An 18,542-nucleotide genomic window follows, 5' to 3' on the forward strand; every position below is an offset into this window, starting at 1 on the left:
GTGAATAAGACTAGGATTTCTTGATTCTTTCTGTGACACTCCCTGTCATGGTTTAACCCCAGACAGCAAACAGACACCATGCAACTGCTCACTCCCTCCCCCTCTCCCTCTCCCTCATGTGGGATAGGGAATTGGGAGAATCAGGAAAAAATTTAAAACTCCTGAGTTGAGATAAGAACAGTTTACTAAGCAAAATTAAATCTAATAATAATAAGAAAATAATAAGGATTGTATAGAAATGTATAATTCTTCTCCCACATTGCAGAACAGCTGTGCACACGAGTCGTCAGGCCCTTGCAGTTCTCACAGTGGGGAAACCCACCATAGAGGCTCCTAAGCCAATCCCCAGGCCTCGGTGAGGAGAAGAAAGGACTGATGAGCAGCAAGGAGCTTTGCCCAGAACATACTTGGGGTTTGGTGGCTGCTGACATGTTCTTTTTAATTCTGGATGTCTGGCCAGAGCTAAAGCAGCACTGAAGGTGCACTGATTCTTTATAGAACTTCACCCTCCACACAGCTGTCCTGAGAACAGTCCAAGTAGACTACAGAACCATATCCATCGCCTCCTGATGATTTCTGACATAGCATATTCTGGTTTTCTACTTGTGTGATGTGGAAATTTTTGGTGTAATTTGCTTCAACGTGTATTTTTTTTTTCTTTGCACATTAAGTAGAATCCTAAATCATGCTGACATGGGAGACAAATGAGGATAATTCTAATTATCTCTGGGGTTTCAAAGTGGAAAATTAAATTGCAGTGGTAAATATTTGACTTCAGCACTTGCCTCTGGACCCTTTCACCCACTCTATTTTAAAGATTAACCTATGCTTCATATTTTAACTTCTGTCATTTGAAGATGTACTCAATATCTTTTAACACAAAGAAAATCTATGGCAAACATAAATGGAACTCTTTGCAGGCTTAATTAGTTCAGCATATTAGCTTGTAATTCCAACAATTAATTCTAGTTCCATCATTATTCTTTTCAAAAAACTTTCTTCTTGAATTTCACTGAAAATGGATTTGGAAACGAATTACTATCCCTTTTACATTGTGCCTCGGATGAATAATAAATTCCCCGTCCCTCTCATTCAGAGTTCTAGAAATATTTTCCAAATGTTGATGCAGAAAACTTCAAATCCCTCACTGATGAGGGGATTACTCTTATCTTCAGATAAAGAAACCAAAGTATAGTGAGGCTAATTACTAGGATTATTTTGTTAGATTGTTGTCATCCAAAAACTGGATAAATACTTAAGCCAACAAAAAATGAGTTGGATCTGTAGAAGAATTTAAAAACCAGTCACATACAATTGAATAAATCTGTGAAATTACTAATTTCCACATCATAAAATTAATTTAACCAGAAATAATTTCAGGTTGCTAATATATTTCTAGGCATGAGCCAAATCCTGTGAATGCCTCGAATATACAACTCTCTATCAAGGCAGCATTCTGACTTAAAACCATATTGAAACTGTGTGTGAAAAAAGTAATATTCTGAAACCCATTTGGTCAATAGTAAGCTGCCAGTTCAATTTCAGTTTGAGCTCTAGCAGGTTCTTGATGACACAGCTATTAATTACAGGAATAGAAGAAGGGTTTTTTTCCCCCAGGATGCTTACTTCATTCAGTTTTCAAAACAGAAGATACCAAAGGAATTTTTTTAAAAGCCCCAAACACCTCTTTTTACTGATCTGTAGTTCCCTCCAGGATCCTTCTTGTCCCTCAGCCAGGGGATGCACTGGAGATAAAATGTCATTCGTTTCAGAGTTCTTTCAGTCTGTCTCCACAATGCTCTCTCTCACTCTCTCTCTCTTCTTGTCCTGTGCCACAACTTATCAGATAGGGAAACACTTTCCATTCCTTTCACAGCTGTGGAATGGGGAAATATTTCAGTTAAAATTTGAAAAGAATTGGTAAATATGCTGGTGGCTCAAAGCTGTCAAGGTGGTACGTAGCCCCTTAGCAGTGTTGTTTGGGCAGGTCACAGAGCAGACCTTCACGTAACACGAAGGCCCTCCCTTTACACTTCAGACTGCAAAATCAAAGAAGGTGCCTTTCCCCTCTTCCTCTCTAATTTTGGAGACAGTGACATAGACAAGCATTCTATAGAGATTTCACTGAGCATGGTGCTGATACAAATTTATTCTAGCCTCACATATTGAAAGCTTTAGTCTGCATTCACTAATAAGGAAAAAACCCACCCAAACTACTATAATACATAAAGCAAGAAGCAATTTACTTTGCAATTATCTTTATGCTTCTTTTTCTTTGCAATTACTGGAGACGTTTACGTATGAGCTTCCTTCCTTACAAGCAGATTTTAACTAAAGAGTTTAATTATATGCTAAAAGAAAAATGTTTTATCCAATGTTTTCATCTGAAACCTGCATTGAATACTTAATCCTGTGTTTATGAAAGTAAAATCTGCTGCTATGGATACAGTGAGGTCAGTGTTTCAACATTACTATTTTACTGTGTTGCATTAAAGGATAATAGGATAATATCTTAGAAGGTGCAACATATTTCCAATGCACTTGTAAAGCATTTTATTTAATATTTCTCTTTCAAGTATAGAAATTAGCTGAAACGATTGTACGATTCTATAACAAGGGCTCGACTGTCAGCACTGGGGAAACACCTCATCTGTAATAGAACTTTACTTCCATTTTCACCTGATGCTGTAGAGTGTTTGACAAATGTTAATTAAGCTGCATGAAAGCCCCATGATAATCTTCAAGGTGACCCCAAAAAGAAAAAGAATGATTTATACTTTTTAAAAAGTAGAAGGAAAGATTGAATAGCTTTTCCAAAGAAAAAAAAAAGAAGGTGCAATTTTCTACTGGTTCCTTGTAACAGAAAAATGAATCATGTCAATTTTTATCTTTCCTGCTTTTTTAAGAACTGTGGAAAAATAATTCTTTTAATTGAAAGAATAATGCTAAAGAATATCTCCTGCAAACTGGCTGTTAGGCAGTTGAGTTAAATAACTGTTCTAACTCGGTTTTTAAATTGCCCTGCAGAAATACTTTCCCTATCAATTACTCAGTTTTTACGTCCTTTTTATCATTGTGTCATAATCCTTCTAATGTTCCAAGTACTTACAGCATTCTGGAAAACATTACACAAAATAAAAACCAGCACAACTTTTTAAAAGCTACATATAACACAAATACATCCAGCCTTCTCCCTTTTCTAGGAAGAAAGAAAGAAAAACAGCAGAAAACTTCACACTGTTTCTTCCTGCTACTGATCACATTTAAGATACTCATTATGATGAGAATTTTACCTCTTTTTCTCCCTCCATAAAAGAAACTTCACCCAACCAGGTAACATTTTTCTGAGAAGCACATTTGCAATTTCCAAATAGCTCCAAATATTTTATCATTTTATAACTGGGCTACAGCAGATGGAGAGGCTGACTGAAATGAAAGGGGCTGGTATTTCAATCCATTTGTTCATTTTTCACAGAAACTGAAGCCATGAATGGTAAGTATTAGTCCTGAATTTTCATGGCTACACAGAAGCATAGCTAGCAATGGGATATGTCTCACAGGGCTTCTGCCCTAACAGCTTCATTTTTTTTTTCTATTTATTGCAGAAAATTATTGTAACTATCAAAGAAGTGCCAGGCCTTGTGATGTGAGCAAAACGAAAAGGCCATGAGCGCTCTTTTGTGCAGCCTTGTTCAACTAACTCACTTTCTCTTGTTGAATTCCTCATTTCTAAACTGGACATAGTGTCTCATGTGGCTGTTGTTAGGTCTCACTAGGCTTTCTTCAGCACTTTAAAGTAAAATTCACAACCAACAACACAGACAGAGATTTTGTTAGCATTTCATAATGATGACCAAAAATGTTCTATGTAGTACCATTTTATATTTTAAATTGGCTTGTGTTTTGGGGTTGGTTTGTTTTTTTTTTTTTGTCCAGGAAAATGTTTTTAAATTATGGAAACATCTGAATCATGAACTCATAGAATGGTAGGGGTTGGAAGGAACCTTTAGAGATCATCCAGTCCAACACCCCTGCAGACGCAGGTCCACCTAGATCAGGTCTCATAGGAATAATCATTTTCACCCTCAACAACCTGTGAGGTATGTCTCTTTAACAAATGATAGAAAAGTCAGAAATGCCAGTTTCCAAATAGAATTGTAAAAGAACAAACTCGGTGATGATTTTAGGCTGGAAAAAATTCTCAAGCTCAGAAATAAACCCAACTTTTGATAACTGCAACAGCAACTTAGAAATCGCTGATGAGCATAAGCCTTCAGGGAAAAAGCAGTATTTATTAACAGATGCTAGAAGGCTACAAGCTTGTTCAGCTTTTCTAAATAATAAAAAAATATTGAAAAACTAGAAAACCCCCAACAAACTTGGCTTATGGATGATTTAATAAATCAAAATTTTAATCATCTTATTAAGAAGCTGCTTTTAGTTCGTATTTTAAGTTTAAAAACTATTACTTTAAAAATAATTAGAAACAAACTAAAACTTAAAATTATAAAACATATTAGGAGCCAAATCCTGGTGTGATTAATGAAGTTTTTTCATTAACATTGGAACTTAAGTCTCAATTTACATCACTCAGCAACTCACTAAGTGATTAGCTGCAAAAATAGAACTTAGTGAAATAGAGAAAGGATCCAATTGAAAATACTTTCTTCAGTTATTATACATCCATTGGCAAGATCAAACATATTTTCCAATTTTGCTATTGATTGCAAAGTAATATCAAAAGGGATCTGAAAAAAAAAGAACAAACTCAAATTAATAACTTGATTGAGTTTACAGGTTCCAAAATATACATATCTACAAATAGCTCGATATTAAAGCCAGATTTCTGACCTACGACCAATGAATAAGTTAGAAACATTTATTTCCTCAAGATAAATGTGGTTAATGACATCTCTTGCAGGAAACTTGTAAATCAGGATTAAGGGGAAGAAATTTCTCTGAACAGTCTTACTCATAAAGTTTATCCTGATCATCTGCAGGTAAAACGCAGATATCAAAGAAGAGCAGGAAGAACAATTAGTACTTTGGAAGGCTTTTCTTAAGATGAGAAGCTGGAAGAATTGAGCTAACTGTAAAAGGTGAAACAGGGCAACGATAAAGTGGTTTCTATGCCCACTGGATGTGGAGGACTATTTAGTTGATTTAGATATTAAGAAAAAATAACAAAGTAAAGGGAGAGATGAGTAGAACAGGCTATCTAGGGAGATTATTTTTTAATGCAGTTATTTTATTTCTAATCTTTCTTTAAATATTTAAGATATTCTCACAAACTCTGCTTTATTATTTCCCCCAAGAATAAACCTATTCATTAAATAGCTTTAAAAACAAGCCAGCTGGTCAATTTTTATTCTTAAAGTATGAACAGTCAAATAATTTAAAATGAATAATTCAATAAAAATGCACTTTTTTCACTTAGAAATATAATTCAGTGCTGAACCAAAAACACTGTAAGACACACAAAGAGAAAAAGCAGAATCAAAGAAGAGAAGCTGTAAACATGACAGGAGTTAAAGTGTGACATCTTGAAGAATGAGAAAACACAAATTAGAATTGACTTTTCCCAATTAATTCACAAGAACTGGAGCAAAGTGTGTGGTGCAGAAAAATTCTGTTAAATTACATTTAAGCAATGCATTTGCTGACTTCTCCTGCTTGCTTGAAAACAAAGGGAATTTACTGCCCTACAGTATACATAGTCCCATTCTGAGCTTTCCACCTCAAGCAAAGGAGGCTGGGTAATGCACACATACAGCTTACTTGAAAGTTTGGAAATAGTACTTAGAAATATGCTATACATAATGAAGTGCTGTAAAAGGTCTGTTGGTTTCAGAGAAGAATGAAGATACTCATCATCTTGAAGGTTTAGGCTTCACTTGCCCAACCCAGTCTGGCATATCTAATAGCATCTTAGTTTGAAATCTCTATTTGAAACTTTGAGATGAAAACACCGTTTTTCCACCTCTTGAAATATTTTAGCTTGTTGTGGCATTTAGCCAGAATAAAGCAAAGCAGCTAACATCATATTATTTCTGGAAGGGTACCACTAAATCTGCTCCCTTAGTTTCATCATAGACCCACAAATAGAAGCAGAGAAAGTGAATTCAAGGGAATTTTAGAACAGGTCTAGGCGATCCATGTGATTCTGTGAAAGCTTGCCTGTACCTTTCCCTAGTTATGTCAAATCTCTCTACCATAGAAGATACTTGAAAAGTATCTTAGAAAAATATAGTCCATGAAAAGCATAGCTTTGGAGAATTAATGTGAATGTAATCTGATGTATTAATAAAGACAGCTTGAGGATATGAAGGTCTCGGAGCTGATTGAGAGAGACCTTCAGGATGGATACAAGGTAGGGCAAGAATGGTGCAGTATGTGTAAAAAGGAAGTATGTAGGTACCAGACTGTAGGGTGCACAGAACAGCATCACAGATTCTGTCTTCTATAACAGCCCATTAGGCAAACTGTTCACAATTTGAGAAACTCAGGTTTCTTTTCTGACAGGGAAAGCTACCTATCTGGAAAAGAAGAGTATGGTGGATTGCAGGAAAGATATTTGAGGATTAGTAGAGTGCGTCATATGTAATGGTGGATTCCAAAATCATCCTAGGAGTTCCTTGAGCTCTGGCAGCTGTGGCCCTCTTCCTGATCCCCCTGGGTAGCTGAGAACACTGAACAGTACTGCTGCCTGAGATGAGCCATAGTCTCCTCTGGGATACCAGCTACAGATGGGTAACAAGATGAATTACAACAGCATGGGCAAAAAGTCTCTCAGGACATGTCATGGGCAGGGTAGAGGAAGCTAAAGAAAGTAGAAGGAAAGCCTGAAGAACTGTGAAAACACAGGGATGGAAGGAATTACATTTGGAAATTGCATCATAGAAATTCACTGGAGTCTGTGTAAACACTGACCAGAGAATGGTGGACAACATAGATGAACCCATTGTGAGTGAAATCCATTTTGAAGACTTTTTTTTATGTATAAAAAGGTGATTCTAATGAACAATGAAGACATTCAGAGTTTGTAATCATGCACATTTGTCATTTATATGGACAAATGAAAAAAACAAAACCCAAACAGAAAGCCCAACAATGTAAGAGAAAAAAATGTGAAGATATTTAGTGGTGTAATCCATGTTGCAGTTTAACTGAACAGTTGTTTTATTTTAGTAGACAGTTTTTGACTATTAATGAGAATGGCATACCTCAGTTAATGGCGAAGACAGGGCTGGAACAGCAGACAGCAGTGCTTTGACTTCGGATAAACACCTTTTAGCCATTTCCTGATAGTATAAAACAAGAAAAAACTAATGCTGGACTATCAGTCTCCTCTGATAAGCTACCAGACAGCTTAGCTCTACAAAATTTTTCAGAACAATCAGGTGTTAGGTTATTCTAATTGAATTCACAGCAAAATAAACCTTAGCTGATGAATATAAATTTTCTGCAACACAAATAGTTGTGTTTGCTGTACAAACACAAGTGCCTAAACCTTGCAGTTTCTACTGAGGCAAAATTGCCCCTGGCTCAGATATTAAATCCAGTGAGTGAGCATACTTTTGCTACGTGTTTACTGAAGACGTTATAAACAAACATTCTGACAAGATGATATTTATACAAGTATAATGCACGGCATGTTAATCTCATTAGTATTTTAAACATTGTGTTTCCAATTACTGACGTATATTAATGAAAGTTTGAGCAGGTAATCAGAAACACTCACTAAAGGACAGCTCTGTCTACCCTCCTCAAAATACTGTGATTGGCCAAAGCATCATTTGTTCTCCAAGCTGGTCAAAATGCAGCCTTGTAATAATGGCTTGGTGAACAATTGTCACCGTTTCACATCATCCATCAGACAAAATGACAGCCCCTACATCATTAATCATTTCATATAATAGATATAAAGAGAATTCTGTCACATGATAAATGTCTCCCACTTTGAAAATAAACATCTATTTTGCCTTGGCATTTATCAAGCAGCACTTATGCTGTGGCAACATTCTATTCCAATGACATTATCTCAAACAGACCACATGGAAAATTCTGAAATTACCTCTTTTGTGTGTTTACGTGGAGGGAGTTATTTGGTTGTGGACCCTATACAGCCTTGCTAATAAAAAGAAAAGAAGAAGGTGTCGTAGAGAAAATGAAAATAAATTCACTGTCAGTTTTAGTTCTCTCAGTAATGTTGCAGAAGGTTCTTATTTCAGAAACCATCGCTGCCCATTTTACATTGAAGATGTGCAACTGATTTTTAAAACACACTTTTGGGTTGATCACCATGCTAATTTAACACCCTGCCAAGCATTTTCAGGTGTAAATTACTATAAATTAGGCATCATTTTTCAAATCTATGTATCTGAAGATGTAGCCTTTATTTTCCATTGGAAAGTTGAAGCTGCTTGATATTTTTGTAAAGTGACAAGCAATATGTAAGGGAAAGAAAAAGTTAAATGAAAAGTGAAAATATTTCAACATTTATTGAAAGAGATGAGGGAAGTTTAATCTCCTTTGCCCACTTTCCAAGTTACTTGTCATTTCTTTTCCCTAAAACTGACATCTCAAATAAAGTCAGACATATTTAAGAGCAGAACTGTTCTCACTTACTTCTGTCTTTTCATCAAGATGCACTTTTGCAACATTCATTTCCAATTTTTTTGAAGGAATCATTTTCAAAGTTTCACTTTGTTCAAGAAAACTTGTAGGTTCTGAGTCTGAAGACAAGCTTTTAGAACTTTGCATCAACATTTCAACTTGCTGCTTCAGATTAGATAAATTCTTCTGTAAAGAAATAATCCTGAACAGAGACAAGTTTTTTCATTACTGCTGTTATAAAACAACAATATAAGGTTTTTCACAGGTTATCATTAAACTGATCTAGTTTTTATTACATATTGATTAGGTTCTATATTTTCTTGTGTTTCAAGACAGATGTCCTAATTTTACAAAAGGAAGTTTTCTATTAGAGAAAGTGGAAAATGGTAAGAAGTATTTCAAGTATGTCTCTCTAAAAAAGGTTTTCTCATCGAACCAAAACAAGGGTGGCAGAGGCAACAACTCTTCTTACCCTGTTATTCTTTCCTCTCCACCTGATCAGCAGTTCCAAAAATTCTGAGGCTAGATGAGTGACAAGGAAGAAGAATGAAAAATACCATAGGATGAAGGATGAAGGGCTGAGTCTGGGGCTAAAACTGAGAAAAAAATTTGCACACTCAGAGTTGTAATATGGGATGGAGAAAGTAGCTGATCCAGTGAACGAATGGGAATAACTGCCGAGACTGCTGCTTATGTTTGCTAATGTTTTCTTACATTGCTGTATTGGTGTAATATAATTAGCATTTGTTACTCAGTTCTTTAAGAATCAAAACTAAAATGCTAATGTAGTGTAAAGGAATATGCTGTTATGGGTTTAAGGCTGTGTACAACATCTTACAGTTTTTATAGTGAAAAATCTCTGAAAAGTGAAAATGAATGCTTTTAAAGATTTGCAGCTCTTTGATATTTTGTACCTTATTTTCTCTGATTCTAAATGGCTGACTGATCTTTAATATGGCATGAAATAACAGGATAAAGTCAGTGATTATTTACCTAGTCAATGGAATCCACAAGTGGCCTGAAAATATAGACATTGAACCGAAAATCTTGATGTTGCTAATCTTAACAGGCTTTGTATTCGAAGCATAAAGCAGCAAAACCTGTAAAAGAGATGGAATGGATAAGCTATAATGTAGTATGGTACAGTAAGCCTGAGCTATTTCAGTGATATTAGATTATAATCACTATCAAATACAGTGTACTGATACTTCAATAACTGACTTTCAAAAGAGGGGTGAGTGTGGCTTCATGTGAATTTGTACTATATGCAGGTTTTTATAGGTTTTCAAGCAATTTCATTATGGATATATAAATAACATGAGTTTGAAAATTAATTCACACCCTATAGTCACCCTCAAAATCCCTGTTGTCCTGATCCTGGTCAATTAGTGCTCATTTCCAAGTTCCAGCTCCAGGTAGGCTGAACAAGAGAGCTTTTACTGAATTTCCAAAAGTCCTACATATTTAGTTAAATTTGCTATATGGCCTTGTGCATGGCTGTCACCATACTAGGTTAAAATCCATCAAGTGCACATAACATACCAATTTAATAAAGCTCTAACAATATAAGAGCATAAGAAAGTGAAATAGAATATTCTCATCTTCCACCAGAAAGAACTGCTATCATGGTTGAAACTGTGCTTCCTAGTGGTGGCTGAACATTTTGACAATGTGGAGTATGTCAAGAATATGACATTCGTATACTTGTTGTTTCTCGGAGTTTTCTCTAGATCTTTAATGATGTGTAAGGTCATGCTGAGGTAACTGGCATAACTATATTGAGAGGTATATTATTTGCACTAGCTTCACAGGGCTTCTATGAGCTTACTAATACAGATTAAAAGGGTCTGGTGGAAATTTTGACACATCTGTTTTGCCAAAAAGTCTGGAGATCATAGATTTCTAATGCAGGAGCAAAAATTTCACCTGCATGTTGTTCCCTTGTTTAAAAATAAAACAAATTCCATGTCTTAGTGTCTTGCTTTCCCGCAACCCTCCAGTCTGTCTCATATTTCTTGTTCAGTGTAATTTCTTAGTGAACAGAGGTTTACAAAATTCCATTTGCCCTCTATATATGTATCTTGGCTTTTCCAACAGCCTTCCACCAAACTAATTTTCAAATGTGTTGGTCAGCTCTAACCAAACTTAACAGAGTAAAGGTCTTAAAGACATTAAGGACTTGCAGCAGATGTGAATACAACATGACCTGGAAGCTCTGTACAGTCAACAAAGTATTTCTTTGACCTGCCACCAAAAAAACTGTCGGGGCATCCTGTTTGTCCTGCATAGCAAGTTTGCATCACAGTAGACAGCTCTCTGCTGTCCAGCTTGCCAATCAGCATCTGTATAATTCAACTGAAAAGCTGATCTATCATAACACAAACATTGATTGGAAATTGGACTGGATTTGTTCCAATACCTAAGGAACTGCATTGGTGTAGTTTTACCTTAGTCTCTGTATTGTTTGATGGCTTTACTAGAGAAGGAATGTACCACTGAATGTTAATTTCCTTATTTGAGGCATTTGCTGCCCGACTCTCTGTCTGACTGTCTGTTTCTGTGATGACAGAAACTGGAGAAGCTATCATCACATGTGACATCTTTGATGTAATTCCAGTAGTTTCAAGAGACATCTGAAAGACAAAGAAAATTTCATATTGCTTGTTTTATAGTGTAACATGCAAAATCTGTTATATTCTGATGTCTAATAGGATCAATATGACTCTGACTCTTGCACAAATATACGCTTATTTAGAAAAATGGGCAATTTTAAAAGATGTCCATTTTACCAAGTTAAGGCTTTTCAAAGTTCACATGAGACATTTCTAAAGGTAATGCAAAGAACCTCTGAGCTGACTTAGAGACACCTACAGTAACAATTCTTGTAACCTGTGACTTATCTTCCCAATGGTGTTAACGTATTTTGCTAAAAGAGATTATTTGACATGCTGACCATGCAAAATTTAGTGCTGAAAAAGTAATTTGTCAGCTATACATATCAATAATTAAAACTGTAATCTGAATGTTAAGACTACTTCTGTATTTATGTTTATCCATGTTCTCATTAGCTGTGGAAATAACAAAGGGTAATACCAATTGAAAATTCAGTCACTTGAATTTGAGAGGATCTGTCATATCTCTTATTTAGTAAAATATATATGGAACGTAGCAGGCTATTCATTAAATAGTTACTGTTTGGTTGTCATTTACCAAGGAAGGAACAAGAATGCTGTCAACCAAAAATAATAAAAATAATAAATATTAAAATAATAAAACAAATAAAAGCTTTTTAAAAATTGTAAAATATTTAAAGGCTGAACTGCACCACACTGTTTCTACATTTCAAAGTGTTCCACAGATCCGCAAAGAACAGAGGAGGCTACACAATGACATTCTGGAGGAATGCTGAAGCTATTTAAAAAAGTTGTTAGTCTCTCCATCAATTCCAAAACATGGACGTAGAAAACAGCTGCCTGGGGAGTTAGTTCTTTTTAATTTTGAATGTTCATTGTTGATACAAACTGTAGAATATTATCCACTTTATTTTCAGAAAATACAGCTCATGATCAATGTAAGGTAGTGAATCCAAGATGGATTTTTCATGATGACAGAATCTTACTTCATAAAGTCATTTCCCATCCCACTTCTACAGTCTTCACTGTAGAAGTGAACACTGTAGAACACTGTAGAAGTGAAGACAAAGATGAAGTCATGCATGCTGAAATCATGCATTTGAGCATATGGATATGCTTTCAGTATAGCACAGAACAATTAACTGGGGATGATCCACATCACATAGTCTCCAAACACTGAGGCAGCAATAACAGTGGCCATAACCCATGGTATGCCATGAGGTGTGCATGGAGCACCCCCTACTTCAAGGATCTTATACATTCAGGAACTTTGATTTGGCAATCAATCACTCACTATGCTGCTACCATGGACTGTGAACAACATCATGAGAGCGCACATACATGAAAGTGAGGGTAACGTCATTTATGCTGTGCTCCTGAACTAGAGCTCCTGAACTAGAAAAGTGAGTTTTACGATACCTATTTCTTTTTAAAACTTGTGGTATGTTTTCTTTCTCACTGAACTCCATTTATTATTTACATCATATTGAATCTTTTGGGGAAAGGATATTACAACTGCTTTTGTTAAACTGGAGGGTTGCTGAATTACATACATAAACATTTATCTATTCAACTTTCTCAAAAGCCTGAAAAAAACTCCTCTTAGTTAAGTGTTTCCAGTCTTACATACTATCATGGAGTGGAATAAAAAAAACAGCATGCAAAATGTAATAAGGCACACAATGTTAATTACAGCCTTCTTAATGTAATTTGGATTCTTAATTCAGCAGAGTGGAAAAAAACTTCAAGAGTCAAAACCAGAATTACAAAGACACATGTAAGCAAAACAACCTTGTACATAAAAATCATTCTTTCAAAAATTATATCTATTTGTACTGTTAAAAATCCCAGTATCAAATTACAGCAACAATTTTAAATAACTTATACAGCCTTCTGAATAGTTAAAGCTTCTAAAAATGTTGTGATAAAAATCAATGAAGCTTAGAATTATAAAAAAGTAAGAGCTTGATGCTTGTTAGCTGTCTACAACAGTGAAGCTAACACATGATTATGCAGCTTGCACCTGTCACGAACACGACAGTGAGCTCTGAAGCTTATTATTCTAGGATAGTGTAATACTAATTATGTCAAAAAAAGAGCAGACAGAGTAAAATAATTTTTGATATACGATGGCTGTTATAAATGTCACATACGAAATATTTACAATTTATTCTGTGGCATAGTCAGCTCTTTGTTGGAAAATGAGTAATGATATGCTGTCCAACATTGCAGAAAGTTCACCAACTCTAGAAAAGCTACTTTCACAAAAGTATTTTAATTCATTTTTATAAAATAACAAGTTCTAACTCCTCAAGGCTCCCCCATCTCCTTTAATACTGAATATAATAAGTAAAAAAATAAACCATAGAGAGTAACCTGTCAGTTTAATTTTTTAGTATTAGGATCATTATTAATGTGAGAAGTGGGATGGAGAAACACTGAAGGCAAGTATTTTTATCCCGAATCTTCAAAGACTTTTACCATTCAATATTTAATACATATGCCATGGTCAATGTAGACTCTAGAATTCCAATTCAAGATTTATCTGAGTAATATAGTCTGAGCTGCCTACATCTGAAAGCTCAAATAGGCTGTTTGCAAGCTAGAGTTCCGAAAAGATTGATTTTCTAGCTGGCTGATAATCAATGAAAAAAAATGGCACACAAAGCTTTCAACAAATTTTGATACTTGTTTTGTTTTGTTTTATCCTGAGTTTCTTAGAGACCAAATTAACAACACAGAGGCTTATACATACTAATTACAAAGCAAATACCAGGTTATATTTAACATGAAACTTGAAGATCTACAAGATTAAAAGCCTCAGTCCTACCAAATAACACAGCCAGCTTAATTAACTAACAATAAAATCTTCTTAAATATCATTTTGCTTAATCTTCTAGAGTCTAAATACACTGAGCATGCCATAGAGATAATTTTTGCAGGAATGAGTAACATAAGGATATTTGCATTTGTTATCTATGTCCTTCACTTCTTTCATGGGATTTTGGTTTTACCCTGATCCTCTGAATAATGAATTTCATCCTTCTCAGAAATATCAACTAGCAAGATTCTGAGTGAAATGGAAGTATAATACATATTTTTGAAACATCAGAAAGAAAGTAAGTACCTTTGGAGAATCAGCTGGCCTCCCAAGTGGCAATTCTACATTACACAGTTCTTGTGGGAAATTCTCAAGGCAACACATTGAATATTCCAACAAATGTTTTTTAAGAAAGGAATGCATTTCTGCTATGCGTAGAACAATCCCTGTGTCAAAAACAGAACTAAGGTGTCCATCTCCTGCAGAAAATAACCCAAGTCCTGAGTTAGGGGCAGCTTTGAAAAAAAGATTTGTATTACATCATCATTTGCCAATAAAAAGTAAAGTTTCTACAGCTACTCAATACTCATACATTTTGAAAAGATAGTAAAATGTGTAAATCAATTCAATATCAAATAAATGCATTTCAGGCAACTATACTGGTTGTTCTTATATATTACTAGGTTATGCTATTTTTATTGCAATTTTTCACTGGAGATCTGATGATGAAACAAGCTCTGTCTAGACATTATAAAGCAGCATAAAACGGGAGGTGCAATTTTGAGGTTTAGGTACTTACATTTTGATGCAGAATCATCAATATGTTCACTAGATGTGTAAGCACACACTAGAATAAATGCATATTTATTCAATAAAGTCAAAAGAAGCTCTAAGAATTCTTAAGACCCTAATTTAGACAGTTAATGACAGATAACCAAGTCACTTCCTAGGCTCCATCACTGGCAACTATAGCTGAGATGCGTATGCACATTTGACACCTACTTGTAGATATCTTACTGTCCTTACAGTTCTGTGGTGAGGTAAAACCCTTTCGTTTAGTCCTGCCACAAAAAATCCTAATCCTCAATCCTCTCTGAGCCTATTATTTTCAGAGTTGCTAGGTTTCTCTCTAAGCATATATGCCTCTCTTCTTAGATGTACAATCTAGTTCTCAAGAATCTAGTTCTGTTCCCACCTATCAGGTCATCACTTGTACAGCCAGCAGCTGGCCATCAGATGTAGATGCATAGAATTAGGAGCTTGAAATTAATGGATTCTTACTCTGTTTGAAAGGTCCTATCTATTACTCTCTCTTGTTTACAGTCAAATAAACCAAGTATGTACGTAACATCTGGACTTTTAATGGAAACACGTTCAATAATTCTCAGTCATCCCATCCCAGCTACACTCCAGTTCTCACAAACAGGCCCCTAAATGGAACAGATTTATTTCTAATGTGACTTAAGTTTGATGAATCTAGAACTAAAAATTCATTTTGGTAATGAATTTTTTAAAAATAATTGCTGTTATTATATTTGAAGAAAGTTTTGAGGGATGCTTTTCTTGGTATCACAAAGGCTTATGAATAATAATGAAATCTTCACTTACAACACTTGTAAGTTGACATAGATCTTGATTTCAGTGAAGATTTTTTCTGCATTTATAGAATTTAACAGAACTCAAAATGACACTATCTCAGATTATGGTCTTTGAATATGACACTATTGGTCCCCAGTAACAACATCTCACCTATGACAGTTTTCTAGAAGTAAGAAAAAATTCATACCAAATATAAGGTTATTGTAAAGTCTTTTTAAGTAACTGTGGTAGCAAATTAAGTGAACCCATGTTATTGCCTCTTTCTTCCAGCTGGCTTTGGTGGCAGGACTTTCTGTTCCTTCATTTTGTCTCTGCTTGTCTTGTTCAATTTGTTTGTTTTCAATAGAAGATGCTTCAGGTCTTTCAAAATCAACATTGTATCCATCTGCAAATCCAGTAACAGTTCAACAATACACATTGAGTGAATGGTTGCAGTTCAAAAGTTATTTCTGCATTATGTTGGTTTGAACTGACTAATCTGTAACTAAAAAAAATTAACTTGTGAACGTGGTTATGGTTTTGTATAAGACAAAAATTGTTTCAGTCCTGCTTTAACATTAGCTGAACTAGTAAAGAAAATACTTCTCAGATCATGGCCAAGAACTGTAACAAGCTTGACAGGGTACTCTCTCTGAATTTAGTTATAAACCAATTATTTCTATATGTCATTCAATAGCAGATCTTTACTAAGTGGAAACAATACCAGGAGTCATCAGTCATAACTAAAGCAGTTAAACTTCCCATTTACATTGACCTGAACTTGGAAGGGTTAGGTACTCTGAAATGTTTATTGTTAGCTTCAATTCAGTCCCTTTAAGATACTAAGCACATTATCAGTGAAATGTGCTCTTGACTAAAAAAATCTCTTTTTCTCATGCTGCCTAAAAGTTATGCAAAAAGAGAAAAAAAAATTACGAATACAGTTACCACTATGTCACTACTTATGTTTTTTTCACTGTATTAGTATCTGTCTACTTCTGCAAAATCTGAACGTCTCCATTATTCCTGATATCTCACTATCAGGTGTAAAAATAGCGTTTAGTTAAATTGGCCACATTGTTTATAGATGAAACTTAAACAATGTGTTTCACAAATGGTTTTACAGAAAATATTTAGCATGGTATTCCAATCATTTCCACTTCAATCTACTTATTTTGGTAGATTGACCTTTCAATCTATATATTTTGGCCTAATGTTGCTTTTCTACATATTGAATTATTTGCATTGCCTCACAGAACTATCAGAAGAAACACCTGATGCATTTGCTAAAAGACAAAATTATCTGTAATTAAAAGGAAATTGAGCTAGTACAAAAAAATCAGATTGATGGAAGTCTTAGCATACAACACTTGTTTTCATGAACCAATCAAATCACATATGTTTAAACACTGTACAGTAAGCAGACATTGCTCAGCTTTGCCAGCAGCTATCAGAGCAACTCAGTCTTTGTCAGTCACTTGAGATGATTGAAATTAAGCCACTGAACCAAAATTTTATCACTAAATTAATGGTTCTCAGTTTAAAAATCAATATAGGTATTTCCTTTAGTGTTTATATAACATCTGGCAATCATTATATCCAAGAATTCCTGGTTTCACTGATTTATTTTTTGTTAAATAAAAAAAATTGCATTTCATCAACTCCATTAGCTGTAAAATAAATGCCAAAGTAGAAAATAAACCGGGCAAAGGCAAAGTTCTACCAACCTAATTGAAGCATCTCTAAATGATAATCTGTTGGACTTGAAAGACAGGGAACATTTTTTATTATGATGACTTTGACTTTTAGAATATAGAATAGAGAATTAGAATATAGAGTAACTTCACAAGAGTTTGGGTTTGTTGGTTTGTTGGTTTGCCTCGGGGTTTCTTTTGAGCAGGAGCAGGGAGAGATAAGCCATTCAACACCAACACGTCTTTGCAAAATCAAAAGAAAAACTGAAAACCTCCACGGAAATCTCCAAGGGCCGGGGCCAACTCTAGAAGTCTAAGGAAGCTCTGTGAGAAGGATCCATTTGTGTTTTTTAAATTATGGCAGTATGTGCATTGTCTTTCTGAGACACAGTATGCAAATGATGCAGTTTTTCTGAACCTATTGATCATATGCTCAGGCTGATATTTAAAGAACCATTAGGTCTACAGCTACCCAGGATGAGGATTCTGCTTTCACTTTCCATAGAACTTTTCATAAATGAAAATTAGGTATTAAATTTATTACTAGATTGCATGGCATACATAGTTTATTAGTTATTTAATGCTCTAATATAAGTAGATATAATGGAATACCAGATAAGAAATCTCTGTATGAAGCAAGAAGATCCATGGAAGCAAATTCAGGGATTTTCTGTTGCACTGCATCCTTCATGCTATGTTCTTTAACACTCTTCATTCCAACTAATAGGTGAGAAGCAAGAACAGCTTCACTGACCTAAAAAAAATATTTCTGTCATTCAGAAATAGTTCATTACAAAATTTATATAGATTTTAAAACCTGAGAGGAGCAAGAAGATGACAAAAAATTAATTACTCAACATACTATATTTTTAAAAGTCAGGAAAATATTCTATTTCTCTCTGACATATGGTACATACTATACTTAAATCATTCATTACTACTGACAGCTTGATTGTTACATAAGTGATTTGTATCAAATCAGATATCCTCACCTGGATGCTACTGATGTCTACCCACATGTCATATATGTGTGCACACATATCAAGCATTGTGCTGTTTTATTTGCTCTGAATCAAAGTTGAGGTAAAAAGTCAAATCTATCCAAGAGTGATTAAATGCACCACTCAGACAGTGGCCATTTTCATTTCCTCATATAAGATTCATGGCAGAAATTTCAGAAATCCTTAATTTTTGTCTTGT

The 18,542-nt window shown here is 34.8% G+C and overlaps 1 protein-coding gene across 1 annotated transcript in view; it reads right to left on the reverse strand.

Annotated features, from left to right (window-relative positions):
* Window positions 1-4,526: 4,526 nt before the first annotated feature.
* CFAP54 (cilia and flagella associated protein 54) overlaps window positions 4,527-18,542 on the reverse strand; it is a 114,228-nt gene continuing 100,212 nt past the window's right edge. The window contains 8 exon segments of the mRNA XM_062015995.1: window positions 4,527-4,748; window positions 7,224-7,301; window positions 8,629-8,818; window positions 9,610-9,716; window positions 11,064-11,249; window positions 14,377-14,585; window positions 15,857-16,054; window positions 17,955-18,096. Coding sequence (XP_061871979.1) covers window positions 4,629-4,748; window positions 7,224-7,301; window positions 8,629-8,818; window positions 9,610-9,716; window positions 11,064-11,249; window positions 14,377-14,585; window positions 15,857-16,054; window positions 17,955-18,096 — 1,230 coding nt within the window. The 3' untranslated portion in view covers window positions 4,527-4,628.

Source organism: Colius striatus, chromosome 1 (genome assembly GCF_028858725.1).
Source record: "Colius striatus isolate bColStr4 chromosome 1, bColStr4.1.hap1, whole genome shotgun sequence".
In the NCBI taxonomy this organism is placed as follows: domain Eukaryota; kingdom Metazoa; phylum Chordata; class Aves; order Coliiformes; family Coliidae; genus Colius; species Colius striatus.